The sequence below is a fragment of the Centroberyx gerrardi genome, chromosome 22 (assembly GCF_048128805.1).
Source record: "Centroberyx gerrardi isolate f3 chromosome 22, fCenGer3.hap1.cur.20231027, whole genome shotgun sequence".
Taxonomy (NCBI): Eukaryota; Metazoa; Chordata; class Actinopteri; order Beryciformes; family Berycidae; genus Centroberyx; species Centroberyx gerrardi.
Genome location: NC_136018.1, coordinates 2,449,164 through 2,464,163, shown reverse-complemented (window position 1 = coordinate 2,464,163; position 15,000 = coordinate 2,449,164). Strand labels below are relative to the sequence as shown.

The 15,000-nt window shown below is 39.6% G+C and overlaps 1 protein-coding gene across 1 annotated transcript in view; it reads left to right on the top strand.

Annotated features, from left to right (window-relative positions):
* Positions 1–15,000, top strand: part of LOC139914079 (uncharacterized) — a 26,179-nt gene that overhangs the window by 1,468 nt on the left and 9,711 nt on the right. Inside the window, exons 2-8 of the mRNA XM_078291524.1 lie at positions 3,053–3,163; positions 4,104–4,214; positions 6,000–6,110; positions 6,963–7,073; positions 7,360–7,467; positions 9,483–9,593; positions 9,988–10,098. Of these exons, the coding sequence (XP_078147650.1) occupies positions 3,053–3,163; positions 4,104–4,214; positions 6,000–6,110; positions 6,963–7,073; positions 7,360–7,467; positions 9,483–9,593; positions 9,988–10,098 (774 nt within the window). The remainder of the gene's footprint in view (positions 1–3,052; positions 3,164–4,103; positions 4,215–5,999; positions 6,111–6,962; positions 7,074–7,359; positions 7,468–9,482; positions 9,594–9,987; positions 10,099–15,000) is intronic.

Here is a 15,000-nt window from a genome sequence, read left to right as displayed (position 1 = left end):
AATGGTGCGAGTATAGAGGGATTTCAGGTGATGTCACCCCCCTCTGGCGGCCATGTTGGAGGTCCTCAGCTCTGAACAGCTGACTGTGTTTCTGTCGTCTCAACAGAATTGAACAGACGGTTAATTTCTGTCTGTTTCTGACTGAACTGATCATTTCATCACTGATCCATCTGATTGATTTAGTGTTTAGATAATGTCAGCTTGTTAGCTAGCTAACCATAGTATCTGGTCAGCTAACATCACTGTCTTGTTGTTAACACATCTGATTAGCACACTAGCTAACGTAGCTAGTAGCAGCTAGCGTTAGCGTGTTCACATTAACATCGGTGTGTTTGCCGGCTAGTTAGCTAGCTAACAGTTTGTTCAGGTTAACTGAGCTGACTCTTCTCAAGCTACAACTCAGAGTGTTTTGGAGTAGAGACTAGGGCTAAAGACAAGACAGTTTACTGTGTCACAGTAACCAAATCCACCTTATCACACTATTCACTTTTACTGAGAACGTTACTGAATGGATCTACAGCCACACCACAACAAGCTGACTCAGCTGCTCTCTGCTTCTAGCTGCTTGATACAGATTTACACTTTATTTTCACACAGACAGTCCTCCAACAGATGTATGGAGCCCGACTGTGAAATCTGTGACGAAACTGCCAATGAGCTAAAGTTATCCTTTCATCTTCACTGTGATAGCCTATAGATTTAGCATCATGAATTGAATATGAAACAACACAGCAGACTGTCAGCTTGTAATTATTGGATCCATTTTCCATCAGCCGTACACCAGCTGGTGTTCACAGTGTTTCAGGATCCCTTCACACAAAAGTACTGTTGTTCAGTCCCAGTGTCGATTTCATTAGTATTATCAGTTACCAATCAAAAAAATAAGCTGTTACTTTTTCTACCATCACTTAGAAATGTCAGATTGAAGTTGAATTATACAAAAACTACATCCTACACCCATCCTCCAGTTTGTTTTCTTCATACTTACTTACAACATACTTTATTGAGCAAAAGGATGGCAAGAAATTCGTATTGGTTCTTCTGATCATTCACACAAGAGTTTATTATTATGTTTTTTTACGATAAAAATGGATGTAATCGCCAATTTTGGTTGTAGCAGAAAAATAATATAACAAGGAATGTAACGAATCACAGCTCCCAGGGAGTAATAAGTAAAGTAATAATGTCGTGTTAGAAATGACTAACTATTGATAAGTAATATATTGTGTTTTTTGAGCAAGGAGCCCAACAGTATGTCTGCACATTTTGTAGACCAACCGTCATTTCACTTAGTGTGACATTTGTTTTTGGGAAGCTCAACTTTCGGCTCTAAAGTGATAGCTGACAGACAGATGAACACCAAACACATTCAAATTCAAATCCAGTAACTAAATGAAGGCCTGGAAAAAGAATGGGATTTCAAAATGGAAACTGTGTAGGAATCTTATTATATTATATCTTATATCATCTTATATGTTATTTTTTGCTGTGTTCTGCAGGCCAGGTACAAGGAAGCAGCGAAGAAGGAGGAGACGAACTCTCTGTACCATCGGCTGCCGGAGACTCTGGAGACCCAGCATGCTAAAGAGGTCACTGAGCTGCAGAGCGAGGTACACACACACACACACACACACACACATAGACACACACACATACACACATTAGGCAAGAGGTGTTGGATTAAAATTTGAGAAAGTCCAGTCCCAAATATTTCCCAGATAACAAAGAACCATTTTATTGGCAAAGAGGTACAATGATTCAGATGTCATGATTATGTTTATTCTTTGATCTTTTACTATCAACATATTAATTGAAACCAATTTGATTTGCTTCAAAGAATTATAAATTATTTTATTCTTAGTGTACAATGTGCTTTGAAGAGTCACTGCAGAATGTTATGAAAATCTGCAATACTGTTTTTAATGGTAAGAAATTGGCGGTAAAAAGTATTAAAAAAAAAATTGTTTCTCTATTTACAAAAAAAGTGTTAGTTAGTGCTGCATTAGCCTATTAAAGAACAAAAGTGGTTCTGTAATGTCAGTCATGCATTCAATAAAATAAAAATAATTATAAAAAAAAATAAAATAATGAAGTGCACTTTTTCTGGAGATCTGAGAGTCTTTATGAAGATATTACACACTTTCCCAAGAATGTTCATTCACTCCGATCTTTCCCTCTCCCTCCTTTTCCTCCTTCACTGCTGATTGAATATGGAGGTGCGAAGGTTAGACCAATATATCGGTTTGCTGATATATCAGGCCGATATTGACCCTTGATGTAAAAATCAATAAAACCTGCCTCACCTGCCTTAAGGAGCTGCTAACCCACCTAAAAGAATTTCATCAGTCTGGTTTCAGTGGAGAGCTTTAGTGTCCCATGATGGTGTAAATGCTGTTTCAGAGGCTTTTCCACCCTGAAACGGAGAAAATTCAATTAATTAGAAACTGAATACTTGTAATTTTTTGGCATTAAAACAGTCAAATTTAAAAATATTGAATATCTGCTCAAAATATAAGCTATCGGCAGTTTCAATCCCAAAATATCGGCCTTCAAAAACCCATATTGGTCAAACTGTAACGCACTAAATTACAGCTAAAATAAAACAAACCTGATGTCTAAATTAAACTCAACATGTCATGCTCCATCTGTTGATGTTTCCTGTCAGAACAAGTACAAGCAGAGTGGGAAGAAGACGATGGCGTGCAGTCTGTACAGCCAGCTGCCGCAGACGGCCGAGACGCAGCTCGCCGCCAAGCTGTCCGACCTGCAGAGCGAGGTGGGACACACACACACACTCACACACACACACACACACACACACACACACACACACGTTTAAGGTTATGCATGTGAACATAAACGCACATATACAGAACATGCCTATATAACATGCACAAGCGAGGATATTGATGCATCTACATATGCATGTGCTCTCTATCTTGTGCATTTTCTCCCTCTGTCTTTCACTCCATCTGTTATATTCCTGATGTCCAAATGACTTCCTTAATGTGGGTAACAGTGCTCTTCTGTCTTCTTCTTCTGTCTTTTCCAGAACAAATACAAGGAGGACGGGAAGAAGAGCGTCTCTCAGAGCGTCTACTCTCAGCTGCCAGAAACCTCTGAGACTCAGTTTGCCAAAACTGTGTCTGAGCTGCAGAGCGAGGTGAGGAAGATGGTTTGTTTAAAGGATAAGTTCTGTGATTTTGGACCTATACATAATTCCTCTCTTCCATCCCTGTAGTTCCCTATTGTCTCCGGAGTCAGCTGTCAGTTGAAGCTGTCGTCTTCTACCGAACTCTACTGTTTACAATCTGGCCGTCCAGAACTAGATCACTCCGCCAGGAACCGCCTTTCACCCCACGGCGGTCTGTGCTGCGGCAGAGAGAAATAGTTCCATGATTTTCTGATTAGTGAAAGTTGCGTAACGGAGGAACTGAGTCATGCTTCCTCTCAACTCTCCTGTGGAGACACAAACAGATTTTCTGGAGATATTTTGATGAGCAGTTTGGACTCATTGTTGCAGCAAGAGGCAGCGGAGCTCACTGCTTCAGTTGCTTGATATACAAAATATATGTAATGTATTTTTACTTAGGAACAATGATAATCTGCAACATTTTTCTATAGATAAATGTCTGTTTTGTTACTCTCTATCACCAATTGACATAACACAATAGTGATCCAACCTATCAACCTATCAGGGTGACAATTTTGGGTCTGAAAATTTTGGGTCAAATACTGAATATCGACTCAACAGCAGTGATCCAACCTATATCCAGTTCATAAATCTTCTCCTCTGTCTGTTCTAACCAGCCGGTGTCTGGTAGCTCATTCCTGGGAAAAATCCTCTGCTGCACAGGAAGTGATGCGTTTTACGTTTCCGGTTTGTTTGGAATCAACAGAAGAAGAAGAGCTGGGTAGTTAGCATGAGCAGTGATAGCCACCATGAACAGACAGAGAGAAGAGAAACTCAAACTGCATCAGAAGAAAACCCAAGCTCCGCCCCCACACTGTTTGATCACCGTCTCGCCATGAGCAGCGCGTCCTGTAAACATCAGTTAGCGCTGCTAGCTAAACCAGAAGCTAACAGCTGATGTTTCCTCCAGGCCAAGTACAAGCAGGCGGGGAGGAAGGAGGCGAGCAGCTGTCTGTACCATCTGCTACCTGAGACTCTGGACACACAACATGCTAAGGAGGCTACTGAGCTGCAGAGTCAGGTACACACACACACACACACACACATATACAGTACATATGATTATATGAGTTTCCCGCCCTCGGCTCTTTAGTTATTTGTGTCAGCGGGTGGAGAAAATACACAGCAAGCAGCAGCAGAAAGGGAAGGTGTAAGGCACTTTGGATTCCCACCAAATATCTTATGTTAAAGGGATAATTAAGTAATTTATGACCTCTATCCACCTCTATCAGTCACTGAGTCATTGGTATTCATCAACAACCATATCAACCCCTGCAGATATATTGCGGCCATTTTGTGCAATTGGGGCAGTAAAAATCGTACTTAAATACATAATGGCATAATTGAACTATGTAGACTTATACAACTTGTTTGGGGTCATTGCACAACATAATTGAGTTTTAAGCTTTTTGCTGCATTAAAGGAATAGTTCACCCAAAAATGAAAATTCTGTCATCATCTACTCACCCTCATGCCAAATGAAACACAGGTAAAGTTTGTTAGTCCATATAACACACAGGGAGGCTGCCAGCACAACTTGGTAGCAGCCTTCTCCAAAACAACTGAAGTCAATGGGGACCGGTTCTTTAGAGCTCCAAAACAAAAACAGCCAAACAATCACACTGAATAGAAAGACCTATACGCCATTATTTGTTGCAAATCAATCAGCTGTAGTTAAGATTTGCACTAAATTATGGTGTAAATATACTGTAGGTCTTTCTGGAACTCTGAAGAACTGGTCCCCACTGACTTCAGTTGTTTTGGAGAAGGCTGCTATGGAGTTGTGCTGCAGCCTCCCTGTGTGTTATATGGACAAACTTCACCTGTGTTTCAACTGGCATGAGGGGGAGTAGATGATGACAGAATTTTCATTTTTGGGTGAACTATTCCTTTAAAGGGATCGATTACTCTCCTGTGTGTGAAAATGAAAATTATGTCTTTGTTTTGCAAGGGTGGAAGTAACTGATTACAGTTACTCATGTTACTGTAATTGAGTTGCTTTTTTGTGTACTTGTACTTTAAGTATTTTTTAAACTCAGTACTTTTACTTTTACTTAAGTATGTTTTTGCATAAGTATTGTGCTTAGCTACATTTTAAATCGCACCCATTACAGAGGACAGATTTTGTGGGCTCTTTGTGAACGGTCAGTCAGCGAAGAAGAGAAGAGGAATCTGACTTTACTTTGTTTCTGCACTTTATTTTGTCGTTTCTAATGTTTCCAGTGAAAAGAATCTAGTTTGAACTCTGACCTCTCTCCTGTTAGAATCACATGGAAAAGATCACAGCTAACAACGTTCTATGTTCTAAAGAGGAACTGGTAACACTTTACAATAAGGGTACATTAATTAAGGGTTAATTAACAGTTAACTAATGTGTCTGGTAATCATTTACTAATGGTGTTCATGTTAATTAAGGTATTAATTTATACATTATTTAATAGTCATCTTTATAAACTATTAAATAATGTATAAATCAACACCTTAGTTAACATGAACACCATTAGTAAATTATTACCAGACACATTAGTTAAGGGTTAGTTAATGCTTATTAAGCATTAACTAACCCTTAATTAATGTACCCTTATTGTAAAGTGTTACCGAGGAACTCAGGAACTTTTACTCTGAGGACATTTTATATCAGACACTTTTTACTTTTACTGCAGTGGATTTTTACACCGGTACTTTTTCTTCTACTTAAGTAAAATTTCAGCAAGGTAACAGTACTTCTACTTGAGCAGGATGTTTTAGTTCTCTTTCCACCCCTGCTCCCCTCCTCTGAAACTCCTCCCCCTCCTCTCCTCTGCAGGTGAAGTACAAGGAGGGAGGGAAGAAGGATCTGAGGACCAACCTGTACTCTCTGCTGCCGGAGACAGCGGAGATGCAGTTCGCTAAAGCCGTCATGGAGCTTCAGAGCGAGGTGGGCGAGCGCCACGACACTTTACATTTGGAACAAGACCGCTGCTGCTCAGCCTCAGATCGCACATACGTCTGGTTTCTCTGGTCCGAACCACGGTGGAAAAGTTTAATTTGGTTCGTTTAGGTTCACACCGACCAATTCAAAGTGAACCAGGGCTTGTAAACAAAAGTCACATGACTCACAAGCAGCTTGTTTATTGGACAGAGTTTTGGTGACCGGTCATCATGCAAGTTAGAGAGTCAAAACAAATCCAGTTCCTGTAACTTTACCTCAGCATGATGGACTTGTCTGTCTCTTCTTCTGTGGTGTTCATACCAGTTAAGAACACATGAGGAAATAGCTGAATATGAGCATCAGTCCAGACTTCATTTTGTTCTGCTAGGCTTTCCAAGCATGAGGAACTGCTGGCTAATGGATGTCATCATTTTCCTCCCAATACCCATAATCCCTTGCGTTAGTTAGTTGGATTATGTTCTCACTTCTAACGTACCGCACCGCAGTTCTCTTGTTAGAGGACTGAGACTCTCGGTGTCGTTATTTGGTGCCACCAGAGGTCAAAGGTCATCGTTCTCACCTGGACAAGCCGACTGAACTGAAGGTTGGAAACACTGCAGAGTTTAATAAACCAATCAGAACACGTTTCTGGTGAACGCACCCCAAGAGCCAAACTGTCTTGCCTTATTTGTATTACATGCTGAATTCCACTCTGAGCCAACTGGGACATTCGTGTTTCACAGATCATTAAAAATTGGCTGTCTTAGATGTTTCGGATTGTATTTGCATCATCTTATTTTGGTGTGTGTTTGCGTGCATGACTGTATGTGTGTGTGTGTGTGTGTGTGTGTATTCCAGAACAAGTACAAGCAGAAGGGCAGACAGGAGATCAGCAGCAGTGTGTTCCACCAAATGCCGGAGACCAAGGAGATCGAGTTTGCTAAGCAGATCTCCGAGCTGCAGAGCGAGGTGTGTGTGTGTGTGTGTGTGTGTGTCTGTCTGTCTGTATGTTAACGTAAAAATCTCATTGTATATGTCTCTTCAGATCATATACTCCACATTTGTCTGTACAGAAATATATAAAATATGTATTGTGTTATTTCCATCTACGTACAGAAAATATACTGTGATTGGTGCCAAGTCAATCCATTGTATATTTTCAAGTCTGTTTCTGACACTTAAAAATATATATCTATCTCGGTATATATTTTGGGATTGTGTGTGTGTTTTGTGTTTCTCTTTGTACCGTCTCCAGTCAAAGTACAAGAAAGACAAAGAGGATCTGTGCAGCACTTTATACTCTCTGCTCCCCGAAACCCTCGAGACGCAGTTTGTTAAAGAGATGGCTGAGACTCACAGCGAGGTGGGAGCTGTGTGTGTGTGTGTGTGTGTGTGTGTGTGTGTGTGTGATGAGTACATTTGTGTGTGTTTGCCTAGAATAGTGATGAACTAATACGGATTTTCTCAGCCGATACTGATTAATGATTAATCAAAGCAGCCGATGCTGATGTGTAACACCGATTTTGAATATTATCAGTGTAAAAACTTTTAATTAAAGCTGCGCTAGGCAAGAGTTTTATGTAAAAATGCAGCCGTCTTATCAGCCTGAATCACAACAGAGAAGAGCTGTAGATTCATCCTGTTTGCCCAAATCAAATTATATTTCTGTCAATCAAAGTTCAATCAAGTTCAATCAATCAGTGTGGGGGCGGAGCTTGGATTTCCTGTTGCTGCAGTTTGAGTTTCTCTCTTCTTCGTCTGTTCAGCCATGGTAGCTATCTCTGCTCATGCTAACTACCCAGTTCTTCTTCTTCTGTTGATTCTGAACAAACCGGAAACATAAAACGCATCACTTCCTGTGCAGGAGAGGAAGTGAACTGGATATAGATTGAATCACTGTTGTGTTTAGGGATGCACCGATGCCACTTTTTCAATGCTGATACCGATTACGAGTATGAAAGTTTAAGTATCGGCCGATACTGAGTACCGATCCGATCCGTTACTTTTACTGAACAGTGCAGGCTTACTTCCTTAGTTTGGGATCAATGGACAAAGTTATTGAGATAAAATCCTTGTTTTTCCCACTGTTTGAGAAATACAGGCTTCTATGTGCCACAAATGCATAAAATCAAGACAGTTTGCTTTTATTTCTTACATGTTACTCATGGCTTTCGGTATCAGATTTTAGTCTTGGGTAAAATCTCCGATACCGATATTCCATTTTAGCCTGGTATCGGCACCGATAACGATACCAGTATCGGTATCAGTGCATCCCTAGTTGTGTTATAGCAATCAGAGATAGAGAGGAGCAAAACAGACATTTATTTATATGAAAATGTTGCTGATTGTATAGCTTCTTTAAGGAGCTAATATCCAATATTTGGAAAAAGAGTAAATTTCAGAACCCCAAAATTGGCACATAAGAGTTCTGTTCCTGCTGTCTCTAAATGTGTGTCTTCATCTGTTTGCATGCGCTCACGCTTTACTCTCCTCTTTGTATGTTTACCGCCGGCTTCACCTGCACCAGCAGAGGTTTTGTTTGCCACGGCTGTTTGTGTGTTTGTTTGTTTGTTTGTTTTTCTTTGTCCCTCCAACAAGATTTCAACCCTTCGCTCCTTGGCCTTGACCCAGAAGAGCTTAAGACGAGATGTTTCTGTATTCTCGCTGTCATGTTGATTCTTTTTGTGTTCAAATGTGTGTGATGTTTCTGTTTGGATGCTGTTGTTGTTGTTGTTGTTGTTGTTGTTGTTGTTGGTGTAGCGCTGAGGAGGACATGCTCAGTGGAAACGTCTGCTGTACAGTTTGTGTTTTCTCTTTGGCTCTGCGCATGTTTTTTGTTAGTCATGCTTCACTGAAATGGAAATGTATCGCTTCACCTCAGCCTTAATGGTATTTTACCATTTATTTATGTATTTCTAAACTATTCTTATTATTATTACACAGCAGAAAGCTCAGTCTAAACAAGTAAATTTATCTTACGTTAATTCTTAAACTCTTACTCATCTTAAAACAAAAAAAAAAACGACTTATAGGATGAGATAAATCGTTTTTGGTGCAGCTTGACATTTTTTTGAAGAATTTCCTTAAGACAAGTGACAGTATTTTTAAATGCGGCAGGTCACTCCACTCGCTTCAAGATAATGTCACTTGATTACTGAAAACTCTTGAAACAAGATGGAAAGTGAAATTATTTTACCCTGGATTTCTCTCGTTTCTTTTAAGATAAATAAGATATTCAGATTCAACACAAGGCGAAATTAAAATGTGTCGTGTTGGAGGTTTCTTTGTACTGTGCAGGACTCTATGGTGTGAGCGAGCTATAGTCACTGACACGTTGTTGTTGTTGTTGTTGTTGTTGTTGTTGTTGTCGTTTCCCAGAGTAAATACAAGGAGGCTGGTAAGAAGGAGCTGGTCAACTCTCTCTACTCTCTCCTCCCTGAGACCAAAGATACCCAGCATGCCAAGGAGCAAACCCAGCTGTACAGCCAGGTACAGTTCAGCCTGTCTTAAACTTTAAATATCATTCAATATGGGTACTGATCAGATCCAAAATGTTTACTGAATAATATATTTACATGTGAAATACTTGTATTCCATACTACAATACCAGTATACTGCTATATAGTGTGAAATAGACTGTATAATATAGAATTGGGTTATGTTTCTGCAAACGGAGCTAAAGCTGAAAGAGTTTCTGGCAGCAGATGGTGGAAGGAGGGAAAGGAAGATGGAGAAATCACTTCCAACATGTTGATCCTCTTCAGGGAGGGGGAGGGGGGCAACGGGGCTGATGGGAAATGTAGTCTTAATGTGGAGAAACACTAGAACTAACAATACTACTGGAGTGAGATAGAGGAGACCGATCGTTTTGTTTTGTTTGCAGAAAGCGTACAGGGAGGAGGGTAAGAAGGAGGCGGGGTCCAGTCTGTACGCCCAGATGCCTCAGACCATCGAGACCGTCTTCGCCAAAGAGCTGACCAAGACACAGAGCGACGTAAGTCTGACACGTTTTTTTTTCTTTCCCAGCATGCAGCTCGGTTCAGCGGCAGCATGGATGAAGGAGTGTGTCTGGCTGCTTCAGCTGAAACTCTTTTCCCAGACGGGCGACGGAGGCGGAGAATATTCCTCCCATTTCCTCCATATTCAACACTGCAAAAAAACGTCCATCTTAACAAGTAATTTAGTCTCATATTCAGAATTCAAATCTTATTCTTCTTAAACCAAGAGAAACATTCTGCAGTGAGGAGAGATAACTCCACTTGTTTCTGATGCAGCTTCACTTGTTTCAGGAGTTTTCTAGAACAGAGAGTCAGTCTGTTGAAACCAGTCAGAATAAGGATAAGAATAAGAAGGAAATGACTCTTGATTCTACTAAATTCTTCAAACAAGTTGATTTGCATTGGAAACAAGTGAAATTGTCAAACTCCACAGGCAGATTTTTTCAGTTATCGTAAGAAAATTACAATTTTAGGACTCAATAATAGACTAAATGACTTTTTAAGATGGAGATGTTTGCAGTGAAATAAGCCTAATTCAAAAGAAGCCAAATAATCCTAGTAACGCTTCCCGCTCTTAAAGGAATAGTTCACCCAAAAATGTAAATTCAGTCATTATCTACTCACCCCCATTTATTATCTACTAATTTTTGGGTGAACTATTCCTTAAACTTTCTGTTTCATTCAGAAATACGTCAATACACAGAAGCAAATCTTTAATACGCGTGAGGATGTTCTTTACTGGGATCACGTGGACTCGATATTTATTTTAGTCCTTCCTCTTCTGTCGAGTTTTTATTTTGCTTCGTGTTTGTAAAGCACTTTCTAACTCTGTGTTTTTGAACAAAAGTGCTATAGAAATAAAGCTTAGTATTATTATTATGGCTGCCAACGTGCAGCACCTCTGCTCACAGTAAAGAAGATTCTCCTGGGTGTCTTCGCTATATAAAACGATGAAGATTAGATCATCAGACAAATATCAGACAGACAGTCCAAAATCTAATACAGAGAAGAGCTGCAGTAGGTGAGAGCAGCTGAGTAAGAGATGAGGAGCTTCACATTTCTAACTATAGAGCAGATGGGAGGCTCTGTAACACCGACATCCCACTCTTCCTCTCATTTTAACACACACACACACACACACTCACTCACACACACGGTGGTAGTGCATTGTGTGGTGGTGTGTGGGGTATCAGTGTGTGTGCTGAGGCGTGAACACGGAGGACAGCTGTGTTCTGTAGCCTGAGGACACAGACGCTGACCTACTGCCTACACACACACACACACACACACACATGTACTGTACATATATACACACTCACTCACACAGAAACACACTGATCCGCTGCCTATATCCTCACAAAGTAAAGAGGAACACGGAGCGTACAGACGGGGATCGACAGACACTTTACAGGACGGCGGCTATAAAACACCATAAAACTACAGACTCAAACATTTCAGAATCAGAATCAGAATCAGAAATACTTTATTGATCCCCGAGGGGAAATTGGGTTTCGTTGCAGTTGCTCACAGAAATATATATAGGCAAAAAAAATAGAAATAAGAAAATAAGAAAATAAATATAAAAATATGTAGAATGTGTGCATTATACTACAATAAAATAAAAATATGTAAAGTATGTGCATTATAAAAATATGTGCAAAAAAAAAAAAAGTAAAGTCTGTGCATTATACTACAATATATAACAACAATAATATAGAAATAAGAAATTTGTGGGTGGGTGTGGGGGAGGAGGAGTAGCAGGAAATCCCTGACCTGGGCCTTTCACTCCTGCTTTTTTCCTTCCCCTTTGTTTTAAATTATTGCACAAAATTATTACCGGAATCAGTATTGCACAGTTTAAAATATAAGTTATAAATTATGGGGTTATTAAGCTGCTGACAGGTTTGTACGGAGGAGGATTAGGGCCACATGTGAAAAGTGTATTTGAGTCCTGAGTTTAAAGTCAGAATTCTGAGGAAAAAGTCAGAACTCTGAACTCAGAATTCTGACTTTGATCTCAGAATTCTGACTTTGATCTCAGAATTCTGACTTTGATCTCAGAATTCTGACTGATTTAATCATCACTGGACCTTTAAGGGAAGGAGATTTCTGCCTCCTTCATCTGTCAGTGAACTAGAGTAGGGCTGAACAATTAATCGAAATTTTATCGAAATCGCAATATGGCCTACTGCAATTTTCAAATCGCAGGAGGCACAATATTTGTTAAAGGCTAAATGTGTGTCAAAATACCATTTTAAATTAAATATTGTCGTGCTGCAGAGATGTCCAGGCCTACACATCATATTCTACAGACTTAAGAAAACATCTTTGTTTGGTACAGATCCCCGCAAAAATCACACCATAATCATTTTAATACGTTTTTCAATGAAAATGAGAATAATGATGTAAAAATTATCATTCCCTCTAATATCGCAAATCATATCGCAATTGCAATATCAGTCAAAATAATCGCAATTAGATATTTTTTCAAAATCGTTCAGCCCTAAACTAGAGGCTTTCCTTCTTGAAGAAAGAACCAGCATCCCACTGCAAACAGTTCAGGACTTTCAAAGTAAGAGCGTTCACAGTAAGGTTGAAGCTGTTCTGAAGGCAAACAGTGGCCCTTCTCCTCATTAACTACTCAATATTCATATATTTTTAGGTGTTTCTGTTATTTTGTCCTCCCCCCTGATGAACAAAAATGGATTCAATCTCAATTATTTACATACAGTTATCCCAAACTAATTGTCCAAGCCTATAGGTATTATTTTATGATATTATATATATATATTATATGATTTATCCTGAAGAAGAAATCACTAAAAAACACAATCCATACAAAACATATCATCCAAAACGCTATAAGAGACAACCACATGCTCTTCATAATGACAGAAGGCTGCAGTTAAAACACGTAATAAGAGTTAAACACAAAAACAATCCATCTTGAAATCCACACAAGTATTGATGTATTTTGGTACTCACTATTGGCTAATTAGAATAGTTATTGGCGTGAAGATCTGATATATGAGCACAGATTGAGGTTGCTGTTATGTTTTGTGTCAGTGGGGAATAGAAATCAAAGCGCAGGGTGATCTGGGACAGACTGATGCAGCTTTCATGTCTGTTGACCCGGCAACGTACCGCCAACTGGAGCATGTAACATACAGTCTACCTACACACACACACACACACACACACTCACCCAGACAATGCTGCTGTCTGCAAAATACTGTCTGGTAAAAATGGTCTGAAACCCACAGACTGAAACTCCTCTGGTTCAGTCACCAAGCTCAGGAAAAAAGCGAATCTTTGATACTCGATTTCCCTCAGTTTTACTCATAATTTAATGATTTTATCTCTCATTTCACTGTTTTATAATTTAATGATTTAAGTTCTCATTTCTCAATTTTACTCAAATTTTAGTGATTTTAGCTCTCATTTCCCTTAGTTTTATTCATAATTTAATGATTTTAGCTCTCATCTCTCAAATTATTATTTTAGATATAAACACCAACTACTCATGTTTGTCTCCTCAAATGACCAGAATTTATACTTTATTATTAATATGAAGTCACTGATGTAATCCCTGCTAACTTAATATACCTTCCTCCAAAAATCCTTAGCTTTTCTCTTTCAACTTTTCAGGAATTAAGAAAAACTGGTTGATTTTCCCCATCGATGTCTAACATTTCTTTATGTATATTTAACATTTTTTCAATTAATTATCAATCTATAGGCTGGGAAATGTGGTCAGTGAGAAATTCTCTGCACACAGTGGCAAATTTTAGTAAGAAAAAAAAAGACGAAACCTGCAGATATGAGGTTCTGCTGGAGGACAGTGATGTTCTGTAATGTTCTGTCAGTGTTCTGGAAGGTTCTGTAGTGTTCTGTCAGCGTTCTGGAAGGTTCTGTTGTGTTCTTTCAGTGTTCTGGAAGGTTCTGGAAGGTTCTGTTGTGTTCTGTCAGTGTTCTGGAAGGTTCTGGAAGGTTCTGTTGTGTTCTGTCAGTGTTCTGGAAGGTTCTGTTGTGTTCTGTTGTGTTCTGTCAGTGTTCTGGAAGGTTCTGTTGTGTTCTGTTGTGTACTGTCAGTGTTCTGGAAGGTTCTGTAGTGTTCTGTAGTGTTCTGTAGTGTTCTGTTAGTGTTCTGGAAGGTTCTGGAAGGTTCTGTTGTGTTCTGTCAGTGTTCTGGAAGGTTCTGTTGTGTTCTGTCAGTGTTCTGGAAGGTTCTGTTGTGTTCTGTTGTGTTCTGTCAGTGTTCTGGAAGGTTCTGTTGTGTTCTGTTGTGTTCTGTCAGTGTTCTGGAAGGTTCTGGAAGGTTCTGTTGTGTTCTATAATGTTCTGTAGTGTTCTGGAATGTTCTGTAGTGTTCTGTTAGTGTTCTGGAAGGTTCTGTTGTGTTCTGTAGTGTTCTGGAAGGTTCTGTTGTGTTCTATATGTAGTGTTCTGTAGTGTTCTGTAGTGTTGTCAGTGTTCTGTCAGTGTTCTGTCAGTGTTGTGTCAGTGTTCTGTAGTGTTGTCAGTGTTCTGTAGTGTTGTCAGTGTTCTGTCAGTGTTCTGTCAGTGTTCTGTCAGTGTTCTGTCAGTGTTCTGTAGTGTTGTCAGTGTTCTGTAGTGTTGTCAGTGTTCTGTAGTGTTGTCAGTGTTCTGTCAGTGTTCTGTCAGTGTTCTGTAGTGTTGTCAGTGTTCTGTAGTGTTGTCAGTGTTCTGTAGTGTTGTCAGTGTTCTGTAGTGTTGTCAGTGTTCTGTCAGTGTTCTGTCAGTGTTCTGTAGTGTTGTCAGTGTTCTGTAGTGTTGTCAGTGTTCTGTCAGTGTTCTGTCAGTGTTCTGTAGTGTTGTCAGTGTTCTGTCAGTGTTCTGTCAGTGTTCTGTAGTGTTGTCAGTGTTCTGTAGTGTTG